General features: G+C 45.2%; 1 protein-coding gene across 4 annotated transcripts in view; it reads right to left on the bottom strand.

The window, feature by feature from the left end:
- Positions 1–20,742, bottom strand: part of chl1b (cell adhesion molecule L1-like b) — a 62,239-nt gene that overhangs the window by 14,463 nt on the left and 27,034 nt on the right. For 2 of the 4 annotated variants that reach the window (XM_031853696.1, XM_031853786.1), the window contains exons 2-22: positions 13,124–13,313; positions 11,662–11,679; positions 10,223–10,331; positions 9,840–10,030; positions 9,170–9,292; positions 8,385–8,555; positions 8,086–8,112; positions 7,833–7,944; positions 7,507–7,688; positions 6,562–6,693; positions 5,614–5,754; positions 4,627–4,738; positions 4,182–4,348; positions 3,916–4,081; positions 3,671–3,795; positions 3,199–3,300; positions 2,680–2,877; positions 2,384–2,454; positions 1,384–1,606; positions 370–482; positions 5–209 (exon numbers count right to left, since the gene is read on the bottom strand). In XM_031853696.1, the coding sequence (XP_031709556.1) occupies positions 5–209; positions 370–482; positions 1,384–1,606; positions 2,384–2,454; positions 2,680–2,877; positions 3,199–3,300; positions 3,671–3,795; positions 3,916–4,081; positions 4,182–4,348; positions 4,627–4,738; positions 5,614–5,754; positions 6,562–6,693; positions 7,507–7,688; positions 7,833–7,944; positions 8,086–8,112; positions 8,385–8,555; positions 9,170–9,292; positions 9,840–10,030; positions 10,223–10,331; positions 11,662–11,679; positions 13,124–13,217 (2,782 nt within the window). In that variant the 5' untranslated portion in view covers positions 13,218–13,313. The remainder of the gene's footprint in view (positions 1–4; positions 210–369; positions 483–1,383; positions 1,607–2,383; positions 2,455–2,679; positions 2,878–3,198; positions 3,301–3,670; positions 3,796–3,915; positions 4,082–4,181; positions 4,349–4,626; positions 4,739–5,613; positions 5,755–6,561; positions 6,694–7,506; positions 7,689–7,832; positions 7,945–8,085; positions 8,113–8,384; positions 8,556–9,169; positions 9,293–9,839; positions 10,031–10,222; positions 10,332–11,661; positions 11,680–13,123; positions 13,314–20,742) is intronic. The other 2 variants (XM_031853962.1, XM_031853877.1) reach the window with 2 other exon arrangements.

Below are 20,742 nucleotides of genomic sequence, written 5' to 3'. Positions count from 1 at the left end.
CTACCTCCCTCTGGGGTTTTGAAGTTGAGGGGGTGGCTGCCGGGGCCGTTGCCCCGCCCGTTGAAGGTCATGACGATGAGGCTGTACTCGGAGAAGGGCGTCAGTCCCGGCACCGTGCCGTGGCTGCGGTCCCCGGGGAACACCAGCGCGCGCTTGTCTCCGTGGCTTTTCTTGGAGTCCGCCAGACTGCGCAGACGCCACCAGTTTACCTGAAGGAAGACGCACAGTCATCCTCAGCGGCAAGACGTCGAACCACGTATATATGCGTGAGAGAATGCTGAATGAGTTAACGAGAGACGGAGCGGGGTGAGATGAGCAGACGTTTAGAGCAAGGTCGGGTGCAGCACAGGTCTGCTTTTGAGGTATTACCCGGTAGCCTCCCAGATGTCCGTGTAACTTGTCCTTGTGTACACGCGTCCAGTTAACCTTGACCACTGAGCTGTTCATCACCTCCACGGCTACGTCGGGTGCAGCAGATGGAACTGCAGAGACAAACACACATTAGAATCTGGAGAAAGCTGGACGTTTAGTCAAGGAAAGATAGCCAGCTATGATTTCATTACTATCACTATACAACTGCCTAGATTTAGTGACCAGCTATTAGGGTTTGCTAACGGTGGGCTCTACCTACAGTCACACAAGCTAACGTAACCTTTAAGCTAAACGGTGTAAACGCTGCATTTAATAGCACCACATTTAAGAGAGGACACAACGAAGAGAAGAGTCACGACCTGAGGTTAGATCCTGGGGGCAAGTCCAGAAGAAAGCTGAACAACAGGAAACACAGTAAACTTCTGCACGTGCTGCTTCTCTCTTGAGAAACTTACGGTTAACGACCGCGAGACTCTCTAAATCTAAAACATTTCAAAACTTATCAGTAAATCATTTCTGAAAGTCCACCCGAGTTCAGCAGAAAGGGAGTGACATGTTTTCTCCTTAAGATCATAAAGCTACACTGGCTACAAATGGTAGCAATGGGGGGGTGGAAAGTTTGTAAACTTCAATACCCAGAAACCAACTGCAGACACATTCATCACCTGGTTTTATCCACCACCATCTGCAAAATGTTTCCACTGAAAATAGCCACAAGGAAACTACAGTATAAGTCTGATCTAAATTGTGTGTGTAACTTTTTTTCGTCTGTGAAACAGGTTGGGAAACATTTCCAGGTGAAAAAAGAGGTTTTGGCAGGTGTGTGTGTGTGTTTGTTGTTGTCAGGATCATTTCTCAAGTGTTTGTTGTAATACTCAAAAAACACTTTTCACCTGTTCAGAAGTAATAATCAGAGAAGAAGAAGAACAATTTAGGCGAGACTTGTTTTTCTCCCTTGCCTCTCAGGGCTTCCGTAACAATCAGATAAGGTCAACAAAGACCACTACTCACAGTCCTCCCCTGAGTATCCTGTCACTATCCTGGGCTCGGGGCCCCAGCCCTGGTGGTTCCTGGCTTGGATCTTGATCTCGTAGGGCACAAAGGTTGGAGTGTTCTTCACCACAAACGAGTGTCTCTTCACCATGTGCTCCCTCCAGTCCTCCTCCACGGCCTGTCTCCTGTAACTCACCTTGTACTCCAAACCGGGGCCATTGTGCTCAATGGGCAGCAAGGGCTGAATAATGGGAGGAAAAGAAAGCACAAATGAAAAAGGTGTGAAGGGCATCCATAGAGACATTCGCAGTTGCTTTTCAGCGCACAATGTCACTGCCTCTGTGGGATTACAATGACAACCCAGTGAACTCTGCTTGGAACACTGGCAGTGTTTTATCCTGCCAATCAAATAACGGAACAACTGACCTGGTCTAGCAGCAGCATGGCTTTTCTTTGATACGGGGCTTGCTAAGACGTCGCAGATGAAAAGATTTATCTGCTCACAGAAGTCAGACCGTGAGAAATAGAATGAGAGACCATTATCCGCAAAAGCAAATCATTAACAGTGGGAGAGCTCATGAATCCAGGATCCGTGGGACTATACGCTGCGATGACAGGGCAACCAGATAATGTGTGAGGGAGAGATTCATCTTTTACAATAAAAGCTGAATATATTACCGTATGTGTTTTAAAAGAAGAAAAAAGATAATTTTCACAGCTCTCCTTTCTCTTTTCTAATCAAAGAAAAGGGGCAGCTTTCACTGTGAATGCATTCAGAGTGATCCTGGAATATGGCTTTTCTCAAGATCTGAACCCACAGAATGAAATATCAGAAGTGGGCCGTTTCTATTAAATTAGGTTCCTATTGCTAATTGCCTATGAAGCATTGATAAAACTTCCTCTCTGTTCTTTGACTTGCCAACGGTGTAGCAGATGTGAATAACTCACCGTACAAAGGTAGCTGACATTAGAGAGTGTGCGGTAAGAGGATAATAAAAGACCAAACTCTCCTTCTTACCTCCCAGTTGATATCCATTTCATGTGGCAAATGACCTTCGATTTTGATATTTTCTGGGTTCTTGTCAGGGGCTACAGAAAAGAAGAAATATAGATTTTGTCGCTTTTGTTAGTGGAAGAAATCTCCGATGAAGTGGGCACACAAGAGAGCGTGTGTTTTTTGTTTTTTTTCCACGAGCGGAATCAATTATGTGGTGGGTCTGAGTCTTTCAGAGTCCGCGGAGCGGCAGCTTAAGTGGCCTGGAGGACCTGATCAAGAAGCACGACAAACAATGAAAAAGGACCAACGCCTCTCACCTGCCGGCGGCGGTTTGTATCTCTCCGTGGGCTCGCTGGGAGAGCCCCTCCCCACAGCGTTGAGGGCGGACACACGGAAGCGGTAGTCCACGTGGCCGTGGAGTTTGGGCACGGCCTGGTTGTGGTTGCCCGGTACGCGGAGCAGCTCCTTCCAGTTCCCCGGCTCCCACTGGCTCTCCTCGTACTCGATGATAAACTCTGTTGACAGGCAGAAAGACAATCAGCGCGGCCCCTCGCTGCCACGGATCTTGCCGAAAGGATTGCTTATCTAACCACCAGCTGTGCAGAACCCCCCCCCAAAAAAAAATCCTCAAACCCTGCTCTGGGCTTGTGTATCCCTAAGGGAGGCTTATCATAATCCATGCTCGGATGAATCAATAATAGACTCATATTGTACAAGATGGTATCAAAGAAATCTATTAACCCCAAAACGTCACATATTCAGTGAAGCACTGATTCAGTGTGTACCATGCTGTATGTACTGACACCTGCACACACAGATGCTCAATTTTCATTTACCTGTGGTGGAGCTGTTGTGATCGTCCCCAGGGATCCATTTCAGTTTCACACTTTTGCTCTTGTGTTCAGACAGTACCAAGTACTCGGGTGCATCGGGGACGTCTGAAAAACCATCACAACAACATGACTTTTTGAAAATCACAGACACATCAATCTCTGCGGCAAAAAAAAAAAAGGCCAACGGGAACAAATGTTCAATCAAATCAACCCCGAGAGCCAGAAGATGTGGAACGAGCTGCATCGCTGCATAATTCTTTTAAACTCTAACACGTTGCATATATCTCTTCAAAAAGAGCCGATTGTCAGACACAGCAGTGAGCCAATAAAGCCGTGTGCCTGCGTGTCCATGCTCTGCTCCGGCTCCCTGACATATTGATCCCTTTATGAACGCCTCATACATAACTGTAGAGCCAGGGGTCCCTGATCCTTTAGGCCCCGGAGCAGAAGTATTGTTGATTATTTGTTGGCTCACCTAGCACCATGAGCAGCATCGAGGCCGCGTCTCGGTCCACCGGGGTTCTCGCCACGCACGTGTACACGCCCTGGTCCCTGTGGCTCACGTTGATGATCTGGAGGATACCGTCCTCCACAAAGTATCTGTGGACAGAAAGGATGGAGGACGCAATATTGATTGACAAAGCTGGAGAGTAAAAATCCAGCTGGGATTAAGTCTGAAATGCTGTAGAAAAAGATAAAAAATAAAATGCAGCATCCTACCTTGAATTCTCAGTGTGGTTGAGGCCTATCGCCAGATCGTCTTTCTCCCACAGGAGCTCAAAGTCGTTGCTGAAGGACTTGTCGTACTCTGCGAGGCATGAGAGCTGTGCCGCGGTACCTATTAAGATCTGCAGGTCCTCCTGGGCCACCACTATTCTGGTGGGATCTTCCATAGGCGCAACCGCATTAGTCACATTTCAAGGACTGTGAGCCACTGCCAACACTTTTTACAGGAATAATACAAAAAACAAAGAAGAGCTGTTTACCTTTCACGTAGAGCATGGCGTTGAGGGCGGCCGGTCCCTCTGTGTTTTTGGCTAAACACGTGTACTGTCCCGCGTCGTCTTTCACGGCGCTGTAGATCTCCAGCGACCCGTTGTCGTGAACGGCAAACCTCGGCCCCTCCACGGATTCAGGGGAGTCGTCTCTGCTCCTGGGGGATGTTCAGGAGAAAGTCCAATTAAAGTGCTTTTGATTCCAAATGAAATAAGAACACAGTGGGAGTCTGACTGGAGAGACACACACACTGTGAAAGTTGTAGAACAGAACAAGTGTGAAGTGACAGGGTTACTTAGAAACAGCAGGTCACCAATAGACAAACACGCTGTGTGTGTGTGTGTGTGTGTGTACAGAGGGACTGTGTGCATCCAGCGGTTGAGATCTACTGCTCTCTGCTGGTGTATGGGAGGCAGGAGCAAACTGCACACTTACCAAGTGACGGTAGAAGGAGGAGAGCTGAAGACCGAGCAGTGCATCATCACTCCCTTCCCCTCCACCGCAGAGTAGTCCTCCCCATCCTTGGTCAGAATCATGGGGGCCAGATCTGTGAGAGGCAGAATCTGATCATCAATCTGAGGTTGTTGGAAAAGCAGAGGATGCCCTGATGTGGATAATCCACCGTGAAAGAACCGAGTCGTGGCCCTTAACTACTGTGCTACTTTCAGAAAAAAAATCTGAAAGCACAGTGGAGCAGTCTTAAAACCGGACGAAAACAGGAAGGAAAGGAGGCAGATCCTCACGGGTTAAATGAGGGGACAGTTCTGTTAACTGTCGGCTCCCTTGTGTCCAAAAAACGAGTCAGCTGTCATGTTGTCTGCAATGTGTGAATGCAAAAAAATCAAAGACGAAAACAATGGAATACTAAGTAAGCCGGGCTCGTGCACCTTATCAGTTGTAGCCAAAGCCTCCTATTAAAATGCTCTGTCTCTCCTAATTGTTTACAAAGGCAGCCGCTGGGACTTAGCATTCAGCAACTGTCCAGCTTTATTAACTCCTGTGTCACCGAGAACAAACTCCGCAACTTTCTTTCTTTTCTTTTTTATCTGCACTTGTAAAGCAGCACATGTTTGTCTTATGGCCCTGGAATCAGTATGGAATTGAGGAGGGAGGGGGACTTGTTAGCATATAAATGGCAGGGAGCTGAGGCTTGTTGCTGCACAGGGAGATCCGCTAGGGCCCCGAATGACGGAGTTACAGCTCGTAGACAGCCCTCCTTTTTTCTGGGCTCCTCGCTGCTTTATGGGCACGTGCCAGCATCAGCGCCGGCTCTCCGGCTTGACACATCAGTCAGCAGCGTCTCTCCCGATGACTCACTGCGAAATCTGACACTTGCTCGCAAACGGAATCTTTGGATCCTGTTTTTGACGGTGAAAGTGAAAGTGAAAGTGGCGACGGCTCGCGGAACCAAGAAGCACTTACTCATTATCATGATGTTTGCGTTCGACAGAAGGGTCCCGTGCTTGTTGGAGGCCTCGCACTGATAGACGGCGCTGTCAGACGCTTTGGCGTTGTGCAAAACTATGGTGTCATCGAACGCCTTCCTGTTGGCTGCAGGGGCCCCTGTTAAAAAAAACAAAACACAGATAGTTTGAGATCATCACTATTCATGCCACAACTCTGTATGCACTAGGGCTCCTCCATTCGGGCAAAAATATCTTAATTGCTATTATTTAACAGGATTCATTTATTGACTCTGTAAACATCAGCACAAATGAAGACGCTGTGTCCATGAAGAGCTTTGTGCTTCTGTAAAAATAAATCATAAACGCATTGGTTGTCGAGATATGAACGGTGATGACACGGAAAAGTCACACCCACGAAGCCCGATAATAAGACGGGGTCCCTGTTTCAGGGGGCCTGTCCCTCCCCCCCATCGAGCACCAAGTTAAATCCCCCCAGGACAGACTGCACACAGACCCCACTTGTTGACAAATGTTTTGGGGTCATTATGAAATGTATTAATGGGCATTAAGGATTTATAACACCAGACAAAACGAGAGCATGGTTGCGAAATTGAATGCGGCACAATAATCCTTTTGTCTCGATTATCTTCTCTTCATAATCAATAAATAGCCACAACAAACACAGATTAATCACCCAGCCCAAGTATGTACATTAAAGTCTGGACAATTTGGATCTCGCCTTTAATTTCTCCAACAACCTCTAAAGTCAGAACCATATTTAAGTCCAACCAGCCAGGTCTACCAAGCACTTTTAAACACACTCTCTCTCTCGTGTTATAAGTTATGTGATAAGTTGTATTTGAAAAAAATGAAAGCAACAAAACAAATTTTAAATCCCGGAGTCATCGGGACTGACTCAGTAGAAAGGTTTGAAATAGTGAGGAGGTTGTGTCGTGGGACTCACCCTGCAGAGGTTCGCCGTTCACCCTCCACGTTATCGTCGGCTGAGGGGTCCCACTGGCGGAGCACTTGATGAGCACGTCGGAGCCGATCATACTGAGCTGACTCTCGGGCTCAGCCACCCACTCCGGGGGCTCTGGGAACACACAATCAGCGTGGCATTAGCAAACCGATCGGTGCCATCGTGAGAGAGACACTTAGCGCTCACAGAGAGCGGACACAATCACGGGAACGGTTGGCCGATATACGAGTATGAGAGTCCCGCTGCTGTAAATGCTGCATTCAGGGGTCTGGCCCCCGGCAGACACGAGAGGCCCTTCAGCTGCCTACTGTCTCACCGGAGACCTTGAACCGATTCTGTTCATAAGAGTGCATTTGCATATACACCTATCAGCAGAGAGAACATTTACTCAAGTACAAGTACCTCAAAATCATTCATCAGTACAGTGCTTGAGTATTTTGCATATTCTACATGGTTGTATCAGAACTTTGCCTTTTCTTCTTTTTTCCTGCTTTATTATTCATGACATGACCCCTCAGACTCATCATGTGACCCTTTGGTGGGACCTGATCCTTAGGTTGGGAAACATTGGACCATTGCATCAGTATAAAAATGTAATTTAATAATATATTGGTCCCAAAGGCCATTTTTTAACGTAAGGAGTACTTTTACATTGTTTCCTCAAGTAGGGGTAGCTGATAATACTGCTGTACTTTTACTCTTGTAAGCATCTGAGTGCAGGACTTTTACTTATACTTTACTTATCATTTTTACATTGTCATATTCATACTTTTACTTCAGTAAAGTATCTGAGAACTGAATCAATATATTAAGGCTTCTTCAAACAAAGTGCAGGTCTATCATCAGTCTATTATTCAAATGATTTGACTGCTGAATTGATTTGAAATACGTCCGGCGTGACAACACCGCTGTGACGTCTGTCGTTACCTTCCACCATCAGCGTGAAGTAATGGATGGCATCTCCCAGCGCGTTCTTCGCCTTGCACATGTACTTCCCGCCGTCTTCCTGGTCGACTCTCGGCACAATCAGCAGTTTCCCGTGATTCTCCAGTTTGGCTTTGACTGGGAGCGGATGACCCATCTTCACCCACTCAACCTGTGGAGTTGGACTAAGAGAAAGGGGGCAAAGAGGGATCGAGGTATTGACTACACGTGACACAGAAAATGACATATACAACGTGTGGCGAAAGAGCAAAAATGTTGGACAAATAATACTAAAATGCGTAGGATGTTAAAAGGGAAGCGCTACTTACAATCCCTCAGCAATACATTCCCATTTCAGGTCCTCTCCTTTGACCAGCCGTGTCTCTGATCTGGCACCAGAGGGCGTCAGAAATAGGGGTCTTCTCTCAAGGATTGCATTAGCTGAGGAAGCATAGCAGAGAATTAGGCGGTAAAACAGAAAGCTACACTTTTAAATTCTATACATTTGAACGCACACATCTGCCTCGTGCATGCAGCTGTTTACAGATGAGGTGTGTTTTACTCTAAGAACTTGAAACTTACCAGTTTCAGGACTCATGCCACTGTTTTCTGAAATGGAGGTGGATGACACATAAAAAAGACAATGAACATGAGGACAGCGTGGATCAATGAGACACATCACCGAGATCAAAACCACAACATCAAATCAAGGAGATGCACGTAAACGAGGCGGCGTGACACTTTGATGGCTTTTGAAGTGCAGCTATGAACACGGACGCATCGCTGAGCCCGTCGGAAGCGATCGGCGCTCTGAAAATAAACTCCAGGGGAAATCGGCCACTGGGAGTGTAGAGACGGAGACGCTGAAGTGTGACACCTACTCGTCTTCACAACGACGGACATGGCGGTCTTCTGAACAATGGTGCGTATTCTCGGGAAGGCGGCGAAGCAGCAGTAGTCCCTCCTGCTGTCCTTCTCCACGGCGTGAGAGAAGTAGAGGTCTCCGTTCAGGCCCATGGACACCCGCTCGTCCTGCTCGATGTGCTGGAGGTCTGGAGCACAGAAGGAGGCAGGTCTTACATCCTGGAGCGTTTATCAGCCAGAAGACACAACTGAACTCTATTTTCTACTCAAGCACTGTACTGTGGCACAATATTTACATATTTATTTGCTTGAGTGTTTTGCAACTTCCACTACTAGTTGATTTTTAGATTAAGATGCCACATAAACAATAGTTACATTCAAGAGATATCAACTGTTATTCGTCCTTTGAAAAGGTAAGGAATAAAATTTTAATCACATTTCATTCATTATTTCAAGTGTATTTGTTGTGTATACTTGTGTGTGTGTGTGTGTGTTGGCAACTGATTGGTGAGTTATTCCTGCTCATTTTGTGTGCTTCTTGTTGCCATTGTTGAATTTCTGTAAATTACTTTCATTTTTTTGTCTTTTTCCTCCACATTTCTTATTCTTTCATTATCTGGATTTCATGCAGTCTTATGTGGGTGCAAATGAAAATGAAAGTTGAGAATGTGAGGAGATATTTTGCTGTCTAAATAAACCTAGAGCATGTCCTGGGTGGGAATGAAAGGGCGTACTATTACAAAAATACATTTCTATTATGAACTAAATTGCCCTGTTGATTTGACTCATAAACATGACTTACTGATAGTCATCCAGTAGATCTGGAGCGGAGGTATTCCTTGAGGTGGATCACACTGTAAAACAAAAGCCTGGCCTTCCTCCACCACCAAAGGGTCAAGTGTTTCTTTAGGAAACTTCGGAACATCTAGAAGAAGAAAAAAAAGAACAGACATGAATGAATCAAATATAGGATGCAGTTCTCCTCTACTCCAGGAGATGGCAGTGATATCATTCTGGGATTTAGTGGGAGGCTTTGTATCATTCAGTCATTCACTCTGGGATTTTTCTTTTTCACTTGTTGGCCTGCAGAAACAAAACAGACATCACTGCTACTATTGTGTGTGTCTTGTCACTGCTGCTGAGCGACTGAAGCCCAGACAAACGTAGTCCCCCACGGAGCAGAGTGTATGTACTGAAAAAAAAAAGATGTAGCAAAAGTAAATGATGGAGAGGCTGAATCACACTTCCTGCTTTTGTTTTTTTTAAATCCAATGCAGTGCTATAGATGAGATGCTGCGGTGGGTGGAGAGCTCGGGGAGCTTCAATGACTTTCTGCCCCGTACAATACATTGAGAGGCTCACAATGGAGAGGTGCAGTCATTACACACGACTGCTGGCCCTGAATCAATTTGAAAGCACTGTAACAGAGCACCGCACACACACACACACTCACACAGATGTATGTTACTCACGGGGCACAATGAACTCAATCTCCTTCGATATGGCGGTCCCCAGTTTGTTTGAGGCGTAACAGCGATAGGTTCCCTGGTACTCTGTAAGGTTCCCATTATTGGGTATCACAAAGGTCCCAGAATTCTCCTCTTTCATCAGCCGGGGGTCCAGAGAGGGGTCGAATTCCTGGCCATTCTTCGTCCATCTGAATCTACATGAAGAAAGCCGGTATTGAAAGGTCAAGTCCTTCAGCTAAGCCGGCTCATTTTCCAAACGATCTAAACCAAATGCAACATGTTGGTGGCAAACTGTTGTTGTTGTTGTTTGTTTGTGACGGGTGTGTGTCTGGCTCTCCGTGCTCTCCCTCTTCCCATCCGGAGAGACGCGAGGCTTCGGTACTCACTCTGGCTCGGGGTTCCCTTTGGCTTCACACGTCATGGGGAAGCTCTCGTCAAACGGGAAGGCGATGAGAGAGCTGGCCGACTGCTCTGTGATGGTGGGCAGCTGCTCAACTGGGCGACAAACACAAACAAGAGCACGGGAATGTGAGAGACACAACACGGGCCTGAAATGCAGCGCTCTTTTCAGAAGTATCATGATCAGTGTGACACTACGGGCAGTGGTTCCCAACCGCTTTGGCTTGTGACCCCCTTCACCGCAGGTTATTTAGCCTTAATGGTGACACATTTGTGAAATCAATCTGAACGTAACTTTTACTTTTAAGAAGCTTGATATCGTAAAAGTGTCCAGAATTTCATAAGAAATAAACAATAATGAAAGAAAAGTACAGAATGTTGTCAGAATTGTTTCGTTCTTTCTTTCTAAGCCCTTTAATCATCTGGTGATCACTTGGCTTCTTCTTGGGGCCCCTTGGGTGGTCTTGACCCCCAGGTTTAGGGCCTTTCCCTGGCTCAGAATGGGCCTTTTGGGGGGTGACTACGCAGCACGGTAAGCATGATCGACCCCCGTACAATAAAGGCAATGAGTCCGTGGTACCTTATTTGACAGAAGTCTATGCATTTTGCTGTTATCTCTGACCATGCCTGAGTAAATGAAACCCAAACCTACGGACTACAAACCAACGTTAAAGGTGGATGCCGCTAACTTCTGTTCCACCAGCTACGTGAAGATGCCAGTTGGGGAGCCGGCTAAACAGCCCGACTCTGGTCGGTAACGCTGTGATCCCGTTAGCACTATAGCTCCACAGCTTCAGGCCCAGTCGAAACAATGCAGCTTAGCTGGCTTATCCAGCCAAAGCTGCTTGTGGACGAGAGGGGAGTAGACTGCAAGAAGTCAAAAGATGTCGTATTTAAATTGATGTTGTGCTTGTTCAACAGTTGTTTGATATGGTGATTTTTCTTTGGCGCTGGCTAAAACCCCTTTTGGAAGGAGTGACAAAAAAATTCCTCCATTCAGGAAAAACCATGAGTTTGGGAACCACTGTGATGATGTCGATGATTATATCTCTCTATGTCTCTACATACAGAGTTTACGGTTTGCCTTTTAAACGAATCGGCCGTTTTGTTAGATTTGTTCTATTTTGGCATAGAACTCGTTTGTTCTTGAGTTGTGACATGAGCGAAGCAGGGAACAAACACAACACGATGAGTTTGAATAGTACCGTGACACCACGTGTGAAGGTAAGATGAGGACATGCCATGAGTCACACAAGCTAGAATGCCAACTAGTACGGAGTCATGACTGATGACACAGGAGGATGAGATCCAACACATATGGCTGTGAACAGAACCGCCGCTGTGCTCGACGACGAGCCGAGGAGATTAACAGACGAGAGCAGAGGATGTCACTAATACCAGCTACGGTGCGGCAGAGCGAACTTACTGTTTATATGAGCTAAAACTACAAAATCCATGGCAGCAGGAGAGGGGGGGGGGGGGGGGAATAAACAAAACAAAAACAGTCAGCGGTTTGCAAATAATCTCTTCATGTCACAGGCATTCTCTACATAAACCCTTTTAAACACACACATGAGTAGTGCAAAAAAACAGGGCTGAATTAAAACGCTACTCTGACATCAACAAAATACTTTTACCTTTTGTGAAAACCTGTTTGAACTGTTCTTTATCAGCCCCTTAGGAGATATTTCTGAATAATTCAGAGGGAGAGGTTTGATATGTGTTTCCAAGGAAACTGTGGCTCCAACACAAAAGACACACACACACACACACACACACACACAAAACAGTGACTCAAAGCAGAGAGTAGCTCTAAATATATTCCATTCACAGAACGCTTAATGATTGTAACCGTCCTCTGTAGTGCGATTCATCTGCTAAATTATTCGACACCTCTTATCCCGTTAAAAGCACTTCAAGATAAACCGAGGACAAGTCCTCTTTAGATGAACATTAGGAATTCCAAGACTCCCTTTGTGAGACTCCTGTCCTTTACATCCTCTGCTGCGGCGTCTTGAAGTAGCTTTTAACGTGCGTTTGAAAAGTCAGTGTCTGTCCGTGTCACAATTCAGTCGATTCATGCTGAATTGTTTCACTGTAAAACTTCAAACAGCAACTGAATGGAAAACAACTCATCTTTTATTATTAACCTAATATAAATGGACTTTTTGAGAGTCATTTCAGAACTAAGATGTGTTCATCAAGACTTGAGATTATGATTTGAATGAATGTGCCGCTGAGTGTTCATTAAACGCATCGAATTAAGTTTCTAAACAAATGTCAGCATATTAGCAGACTTCCCAGCATGCATTGCATGAGGGTTGAAACCTTTGACTGTATGTAAGAAGTGGTTGTAGTGTAGACGTCACCCACTGGTTGGTAGACTGCCGTTTTGGACACACTGTGAAAGGGTTTAAGATCTAAGTCGAAATCACAGGAAACTCTAGGACCAGACAAACGCCATGGTAGCGACCTGTCAATCACAAGGCAGCCCCGCCCAAAAACATACTCTGCTTTATCATCTATTTTATTTTAAATGAGACCATAATCTACTACATGAACATCATGCTGTATTGAAGAAGACTTTAAACTAGAGATTGAGACCTTAAACTCATGTTTTCAATGTTTACTGAGGGAATAAATCAAGAGAGAAGTCGGGGCATTTTCTCATAGACTTCTGTACTATCTGAATGGAATTTTTCTTTTTGGTGTCAACAAAAACTCTACAGCAAAATTGTCTTTGCAGGAACAATGTCCCCTATTTCTTTGATAGAAAGCAGTCGCTATAAAAACTGCAAAACATTTTTTTTGTAATTTGAGTGAACTGCCCTGTTAGCAGATATTGAAACAAACGTGAACCCTCCTTCATAACCCACGATGGCACTCACCCTCCAGTGGGATGTCGACGGCTGCAGTCGTATAAAAGGCACAAACGCAGGCGATCAAGCCCAGCACGGCCACCGATCCAGGGTTCCTCTGCATGGTCTCTCCTTGAATCTCGGACGTCCTCAAGAAACGAGTGCTCTCTCTCCTACTCGGTCCTCAGTGCATTTCCCTGGCGCGCCGAAGATGATGTACCTGTGAGGGAAGCACAGACGGAGGAGGCCCCATGAATCCACTCACGCGCTGGCAGACGGAAAAAAAGGCAAACCCCAAACACAACAAATCCCCCGTGACTGGGGAGCCCGACTGCTCTCTGCTCAGCCAGGCATAACCAGGCGCGCCGTACATTTTCATTTGCATCAACTCTTGTTCTGCGCCGGTTCAAATTTTGCTGCGACAAAGAAATCTTCACATAAAGGCCTCCCACCTTCCCCTTCCCCTTGAGACTTGTTTTGTAGTTTGATGTCGGTGGAAGTGTGTAGCAGAGGGTGTATTTATTTCTCGTGCGACAATGGAAATATATAAACAAACGAAGGGGCCTGTGGATTTATTAATGCATGGCAGATGTTCAGCATTAGTGTGGGGGGGGGGGACCAAGCCAAGATTCAAATCACAATCACCATCAAAAGTTAGGATGCTACTCAGCCGCTGTTTTCCTCCGTGCCTGCATGTTTCCGATAACAATGACTCAAAGAGATTAACAATGCGGCTACACATTTGCCTATTATTGCAGCAAATGTTGCTGCCTGAGGGGTGCGAGGCATAAATGTCTCACGTATTTAACAGTCAGTGAGAGTAAGCAGTCTGCACTCACACACTGACAGGCTGCGGAGGAACAGAGCACTGGACCATTCTCCAGCTAACAGACCGGAGTCTGGACTATGATTAGCACATGATTGGTCCGGAGTGCAGAGCGATGTATGGGTACTTCAGTGTGTGCAGCAGGGCTCTACGCTCTGGGGTGTCAGTTCATTAGTCTGACTCGTGTTGGCTGGGGGATCCGGCTCGATGGGTCACGCTGGAGTAATTAGCTGAACAGCTAGCAAACACCATAATAACACAAAGAGAAGTAAAGGCAAAAATATTAGATCTTTAGAGGAATCATAAAACTGCTGGTCTGTAGGAAGTGTTCATGTAAAACAAGAGCGGTTTAACCTGCAAGTCCAGCAGCTGCAATTACTGCATGAGTGTTGATAGGGCTTTGAGGCGTGTGTGCATTTAAGCAGCAGTAACCAAGACATGTACAATAGCTAATGTGCGCTCAACCAGCTCTGTAATGTCTAGAGAAGAGCACACTGTTCACAATAAGGCTTGAATCCAACTGTGGCTTCTTTACTTGCTGCCTTAAAGTCCCCTTGAAATGCAGGTTACAGCGCAAATCAAGAGAAAATTCACTTTGTTCGACACCTTTCTCCGTCTCAGCAACACACTCTCGAGATGTTGCAACTGACACCCAAGCTAACTAATTTCCGCAACGCTAAATGTGGCGGTTAGCTGTGCAAATATCTCATGTTAGCAAAAGAAGAATATAAATACATTGTTTTTATCCATCTACATATCTTTCACAACACTTCCAAATAAGTTGAAAATCCTTTGTGCGTAAATTGTTCAATCGGTGAACCGGGTATGTGATCTCAAGGGTTTCATCTCTCCTTTAACAAATTCAAGAGGAAACAATGGAGCCAAACTCCGGTTCAAGGGATGTAATTAAATAATTGATCATAGGACAAGAGAGTCGATTCCATTCATTCCGTGCAGATCTGTTTCCAGATGAACGTGCACTCTGAACTTTCCAACCATGCCTCATGTTAATGGTATTAACTCTATCTGTGACTCAATGCCGGCCCGCTGAACCATTGTGACCCCTGCCCCACCCACCGACAAGGCCAGAGACTCTTGAGTGTGCTGTACATTATAGAAACCCACTCCGCTCAATCACAATTCAGGCCTATTGACTTTGTTTCCAACTGAAGATTGGTGTCTCAGAGTTATAAGTCATTACGAAAAGATAGAAGATGCCTTAGGCTTTCCTTTTGTTTCGTTTTTTCCCAGACATGGTGATTTATGTAACTGAACAACAGATTCAAATCAAAAGGTAAGGGCTTTGTGCTAATTGGCTTGTGGAGAGGGAGTGAGGGGGGTTACAATCCCCACAAGACGTTGTTTTCTCATTGTCCTATTGTGCCGGCCAAAATCCTTTACGAACCGAACACCACCTTAGATGGATTACATTGTTCAAACTGTGCTCGGGCATTTGCCTCCTGATTTAATTTGTTCTCCCGTCGTTAAACATTTATTGAGAACCAGCTCGGCCATCTGGTTGAGGGAGGTCCGCTCTTGGGGTTTAACTGCTGCAAGTGATGATGTCTACATTCATGGGGTATGGTGCCTACCGGACCCATGTGATGCACGCGGGAGGGCCCCCCCTTTCAAGCGCGCCTGATTTACAGACGGCAGGCTGTTCCTAATCCCCGCCCCTTTCAGCAGCGATCACGCCTGCCTGAGATTGATGAAGCTGGCAGGAGGTTAAAAGCTGCTCACTGTGGGAAGGCCAATATGAACCCCTAACCTTACTTAGCCAAGGCTCAGAGGGGACAGAAGCTCTGGAGGGGAGGGGGCACAGAGAGGGAACTGAAGTCATGTGGGCCAAGTGAAATGTGCCTCCGCACTTTAAAGCTTTCTCTGGATGACGGATGTAGAGCAACTCTTCCTTGTCAACAACAACAACACCAAAACACTTTTGAATGTAGACCAATTTGGTACAAAGGCATTGTAACCTCATTTTTCCCATCATCATTAAAGTGTAACTTTGGTATTTTTCAACTTGGACCCGATTTCCCCATGTTTTTGTGTCAAAGTGACTAATGGGGATAACAATTCTTCAAATGCCAGTATTGAAGGAGAATGCTGCAATGTAATCCTAAGGGGCAAACCACTAAAAGTGCTTGTTTTTGCCACTGACGGGCTCAGATTGTTATTTAAGTGTCTGAGAAACATTAATGCAACCAGAGAGAGAAAAAGTGTGTGTGTCTAACCAAGTCTCGTTCTGAAATCTCACATCGCATCCAATTTGTCTAAATCAGTTAAATATTCAGCAATGACTGAAACTCTTCTCTAAGCTACTCTTTCTGTACTCTGACAACGCCAACACTCCTCTCTGCAACTCTCGCTCAGATTTCCACATTCTGGTAACAAGTCACCTCCTGCAAGAGTTCAGAAAGACACTTCCACTTTAGGTGAAACTTGATTCGACACTTTCACAAACGCACCAGATCAAGCAGAATGTAAAGAAAAATGTTATATTTCTCTGTAGAGTCCTTTTCATAGTGTTGTCAGACACTTCTGATAACAATCTGAGCCTTCCAGTGTTAAAAACAGGCACTTACTTACTTCATACTGGCACAGTTTCAAAGACTGTTGCCAGTATGAGACACTTAGATACAAAAACATGGAAAATAGGGTCCATGTTGAAATATACAAAAGTGACCTTTCAATGCCTTTTTCAAACTTCCAACTTTTCCAAATCCTGTCATGAGTTCCATGCTGTCAATGCTGAGTCACCTTTAAGCTGGGTGGCATGGCAACAAAAATGATGGAGCTACTTTTCTTCAGAGTCAATATAGATATCCAGTATATATGAGCTAAAAGATTCTCTTCATCTTGTATTTCTAAATCCTTAAATCTCACAGTGTGATGTGTTTATATCCTGGAAGCTTGTACCACGGGTCAGCCATGTATCGGTTAAAATCCCTCATGTCCAACAACATCTGATGTTCCATTTGCAATTAAAATAGCAACAACTTCTGTTAAAAATCTGTTGATGAAGTGACAGCACGTTGTAACGTTCCAGCTGGACGTCGGTCGCCGGGACGGGTCTAATCGCTGGCTTGCTCTTGCTCTATCAGATGGTGATGCATGTAGTTTGTGGTATTTCCTGTCTTAGTGAACAGTATACGTCACCTGTCTGATTCTGTTTCATGTCGGCCTATTGCAGCTGATAGGAACTGTCTCGGAGTGTGCAAACTGGCTTTTAAGTAGTCGCAGTATCGTCACACCACTGGTGTCTTCCTGTCTTCCACAGTTCTTTACACTGAGGAGCAGTTTGTGTCTGTGACTAGAAAGAGTTTCCTCAGAGGAAGCACTCGTCGCGCCAACTTTCGAAACCGAAACAACATCATGCGGTGTGTTTAGGTGACTAAACCAACCCTTATTTAGGGAAGTGGTCTTTCAGTTCATTAAGAAAATGGCATGCAATTGGTTAGAAATAGCTTTGAATGATAGGATTTAAGTACACTGTTAACAATGTAACATTTCTTATTTTCTTATCATAAAATACTCTATGGCTACTACTGTTTATATCGCTCTGCCCTACTTCACCTCAATTCTCTTGTTAGAGTCTTTCAGCGTTCCCCAAACTATTGGAAACTGTGTCCTCTTATCGCTGTGCCGCTTCCACTGACTTTGGCACACTTCTGCGGTAGAATTGGCAAGCTCTTCTCTGTTTCGTGACTCGTATGGTTCGGCCATCTGGCACCGCGTTACACCTTAACTTTGACCCCTAAACACGTTCACAAACCTATAAAATGGAACCCACGCCTGTAAGGATCACATGGGTACGATTCCGAAGGAAATAAATAGCACAACAACAAGCTGTTTCCTCCAGCATTCCACACACTTGTGGATGTGTTGTCTAGTAACGGGGTGGGGGTCCAAGCGCAGTTCACTACAGTAGGCTCTTGAGCTGGCACCATCTGCTTCTCTCTCACACAAAGACAACAGGCAGAGACGTGTGGGCCTACTGTAGTTTAATGTGCGAGCCTGTAATAGGATTAAGCAGATCCTCGTCTTGTCAGCCTGGATTAAAAATATTCTCTACGTTAAAGACCTGAGACGGGGGAAGACGGCAGCCCCACACTCCCCCTCTCGCCGTCCCGATAATGCCTCCACACTGATTCCCATTTGATCACTCCAGAACAATTAAGACAAAAGGCCGAGCTGATTAACACTAAGCGCCGATTGACTCGCGTTGCTTCTGATGTGCGTAATGAGCGCAGTTTCTTTGCTCCTCGTTTTGCTCTTTTTTTCTCCAATCAATAGCTCATTTAGCTTGCAAGTCTGACGCCCTGCGTATAGCTCTCGGTTCAAACACAAAGCTCGTGTAAGATTCTTTTTTATAAATTAATTTCCGTCTGTGTTCAGACTAGATTTAGTTTCCCCCACTTCAGTATTTGAAATAGATTGTATTCTGACCTTTGGCAACAATTCACACAATCCATGTTCTACTTGCTTGGCCATGCAATTCATCTATTATTGAAATATCAGTAGCGGGAGAAAAAAAAAAAGAAAAGCAACAAAAACAAGTCGCTGAATGAGATTAGGAAGTGGGAGCGATATTAGATAATATGCTCGAATAATTGAGATTTGTCTCGTTCTATTGCTGCACTTCGGAAAGCGTGGCAGTTCAATTATCCCAGCATTAATATTTCAGGGGTCTGTGGCTTTGGCGGGATGAGGGGACTGGAGCTGGGTGGAGGGGTGGCAGGAGGAGGGTGGAGGAGGTGGAGGGTTAGGGGAAAGCTCCCAGGTGTGGAGGAATGAGAACGATATAGAGCAGCTGCACTGATGAACCGTGGGGTTCCTGACCCCCCGTGTTCTATATGAACTAATAAGAACGACCTGAGGTGAACTCTCCTCCCCAGGGGATACACCACGTCTAACCTGCAGCGACCCCGCACAGCCTTGCGTTGCCGCATACAGTACCACAGCAGGATGATCATAAACAAGTGAACGTGTGATGCGGTTCATTTGAAATCAAATGCACAGACGACTGAAGAGGTTTTCCAACCACTAGAGGTTTCCGTCTTGTCAGTAATGGGCAATTTTCTAAAAGCTTTAGATTTTTTTTCATGAACAAAGAGCAATGAGGCTCCCCGGCGCCTAATTAGCTGCTCCTTTGTCTGTGTGAAAGCTGCGTTTGTCTGTGTAAACTACAAAGTTGTGCACAGAGTAATCGGGCCATACAGTACAGTACAGTGCAGTGATATCTCTACATTATGGCCGGGCATTAAAACGGGCTTGAAAAAAATTCACGATACAATCTTCCATGGTGAGGATGATGCATTCATGACATTTATTATCGATTTAAGTTATTTTTGAATCAGTTTTTTTTCTCTACCTGCAAAAACATTAGCGTAACATGAACAGCCAACATGTTGTAGCCTCCGTCATCGCTGCTGTTGTGGCTGTAAATGATATAATGCGTCACAACCCCCGCGGAATGACTCGTTACAGCATCAGCATCTGATCAATTCGGTCCGATAACATTTGAAAAGTCGAGAAAAGCCTCACGATTGAATTATTTAATCACAATTTAAGGTAGCGCAGGGCCAACTGGAAGCTTGACTAGCGGGCAGCAGCCTCGTTCTGCTAATAAATAATTGTAAATTAAAAATTAACCTTCTTTCTTTAGTGTCCTTAGGGCTCTGTCCTGAGGAGAATACTCTTAAAACTGCAAACCACACCATGTATTTTTGTATTTTGTTTCATGTCAGTATGTCAATGTAAATGTATGCACATCCATAATGAAGATGTGGTGGCCTTAGTTAATAGATGAAGACGTGTTATGCAATGTCAACACACTCAATTCCCACATGTAATGTCTCCTTAATTAATTAATGCAAAGGGGGGAAAAAAGGTAAACCAATACAAATTTGATAGTAAATTGAGCTGTATTATTATAATATGTCTTTCAGTTCTAGTCTTATGTCTGCTGATTGAAAACACCTAATAACATGACAATAAATCATGCAGAATGTATGAGCTACTGTACTGTATGTAGAACAGCATACCAGGTGCTGTCAGAGTCCTCACTTTGAACCTGTTAATACATTTAAAGCAAAAAGAGAGTTTCTGAAAGTGCACTGCACCTGTGCACATCACAGCTTACGGCTTTTTTCTCGTTTTCCCTCTGATCTGCTCTCTTTGAAGTCCCGCAGGAGTGGGCCCTCGCCCAGGACAATAATCACATTAGTGTGTGATCCTCGCCGAGTAGCCGGCAGAGAGATGAATTCACAAGCCGGACTGCAGGGACTGGAATAATATTTTGTGAGAGCTAACACAGCGTGCTCCGCTCCGCATGCATCCACCTCGTCTGACTGATGCTGGCAATTTCCCCAGACGAAACTGTGCCACAGCAAGACATGATCGATGGCTCTTATATATATATCCCAAATGCTCACCTCCATCAGGCCCTCGAAGGAATTTATTTCCCACCAAACAACCAAGAAATCCTGATGTTTCCAGCACGCACTGAGCAGCAGCAAAACCACATTTTTACAGAAATCCCATCATCCATTTAAAAAAAATAAATCCCTTCAGGTGTCTGATACATGTAGTCGAAATCATAATTTCAGTTTGCGGGATTGGAGTTTCTCTGCTCACTGTAATTCCGGTTCCGTGCTGGAGCCGAGCATCTGGACAGCGTTACTCTGGGTAAGCTGTTTGACACAGCTGTCGGATGTGTGGCCCACTTCCTGTGCCTCTCCATCACTGCGTAGGGTCGGGCCGAGGTTGTGTTGAGACATATCCAAGAGAGACACTCGTGATTCACGACTTTAAAATCGGA

Source organism: Anarrhichthys ocellatus, unplaced genomic scaffold, assembly GCF_004355925.1.
Source record: "Anarrhichthys ocellatus isolate YVR2014 unplaced genomic scaffold, GSC_Weel_1.0 scaffold1, whole genome shotgun sequence".
Taxonomy (NCBI): Eukaryota; Metazoa; Chordata; class Actinopteri; order Perciformes; family Anarhichadidae; genus Anarrhichthys; species Anarrhichthys ocellatus.
The sequence above is the reverse complement of the archived record's forward strand: the minus strand, read 5'-3'. Positions and strand labels throughout refer to the sequence as shown.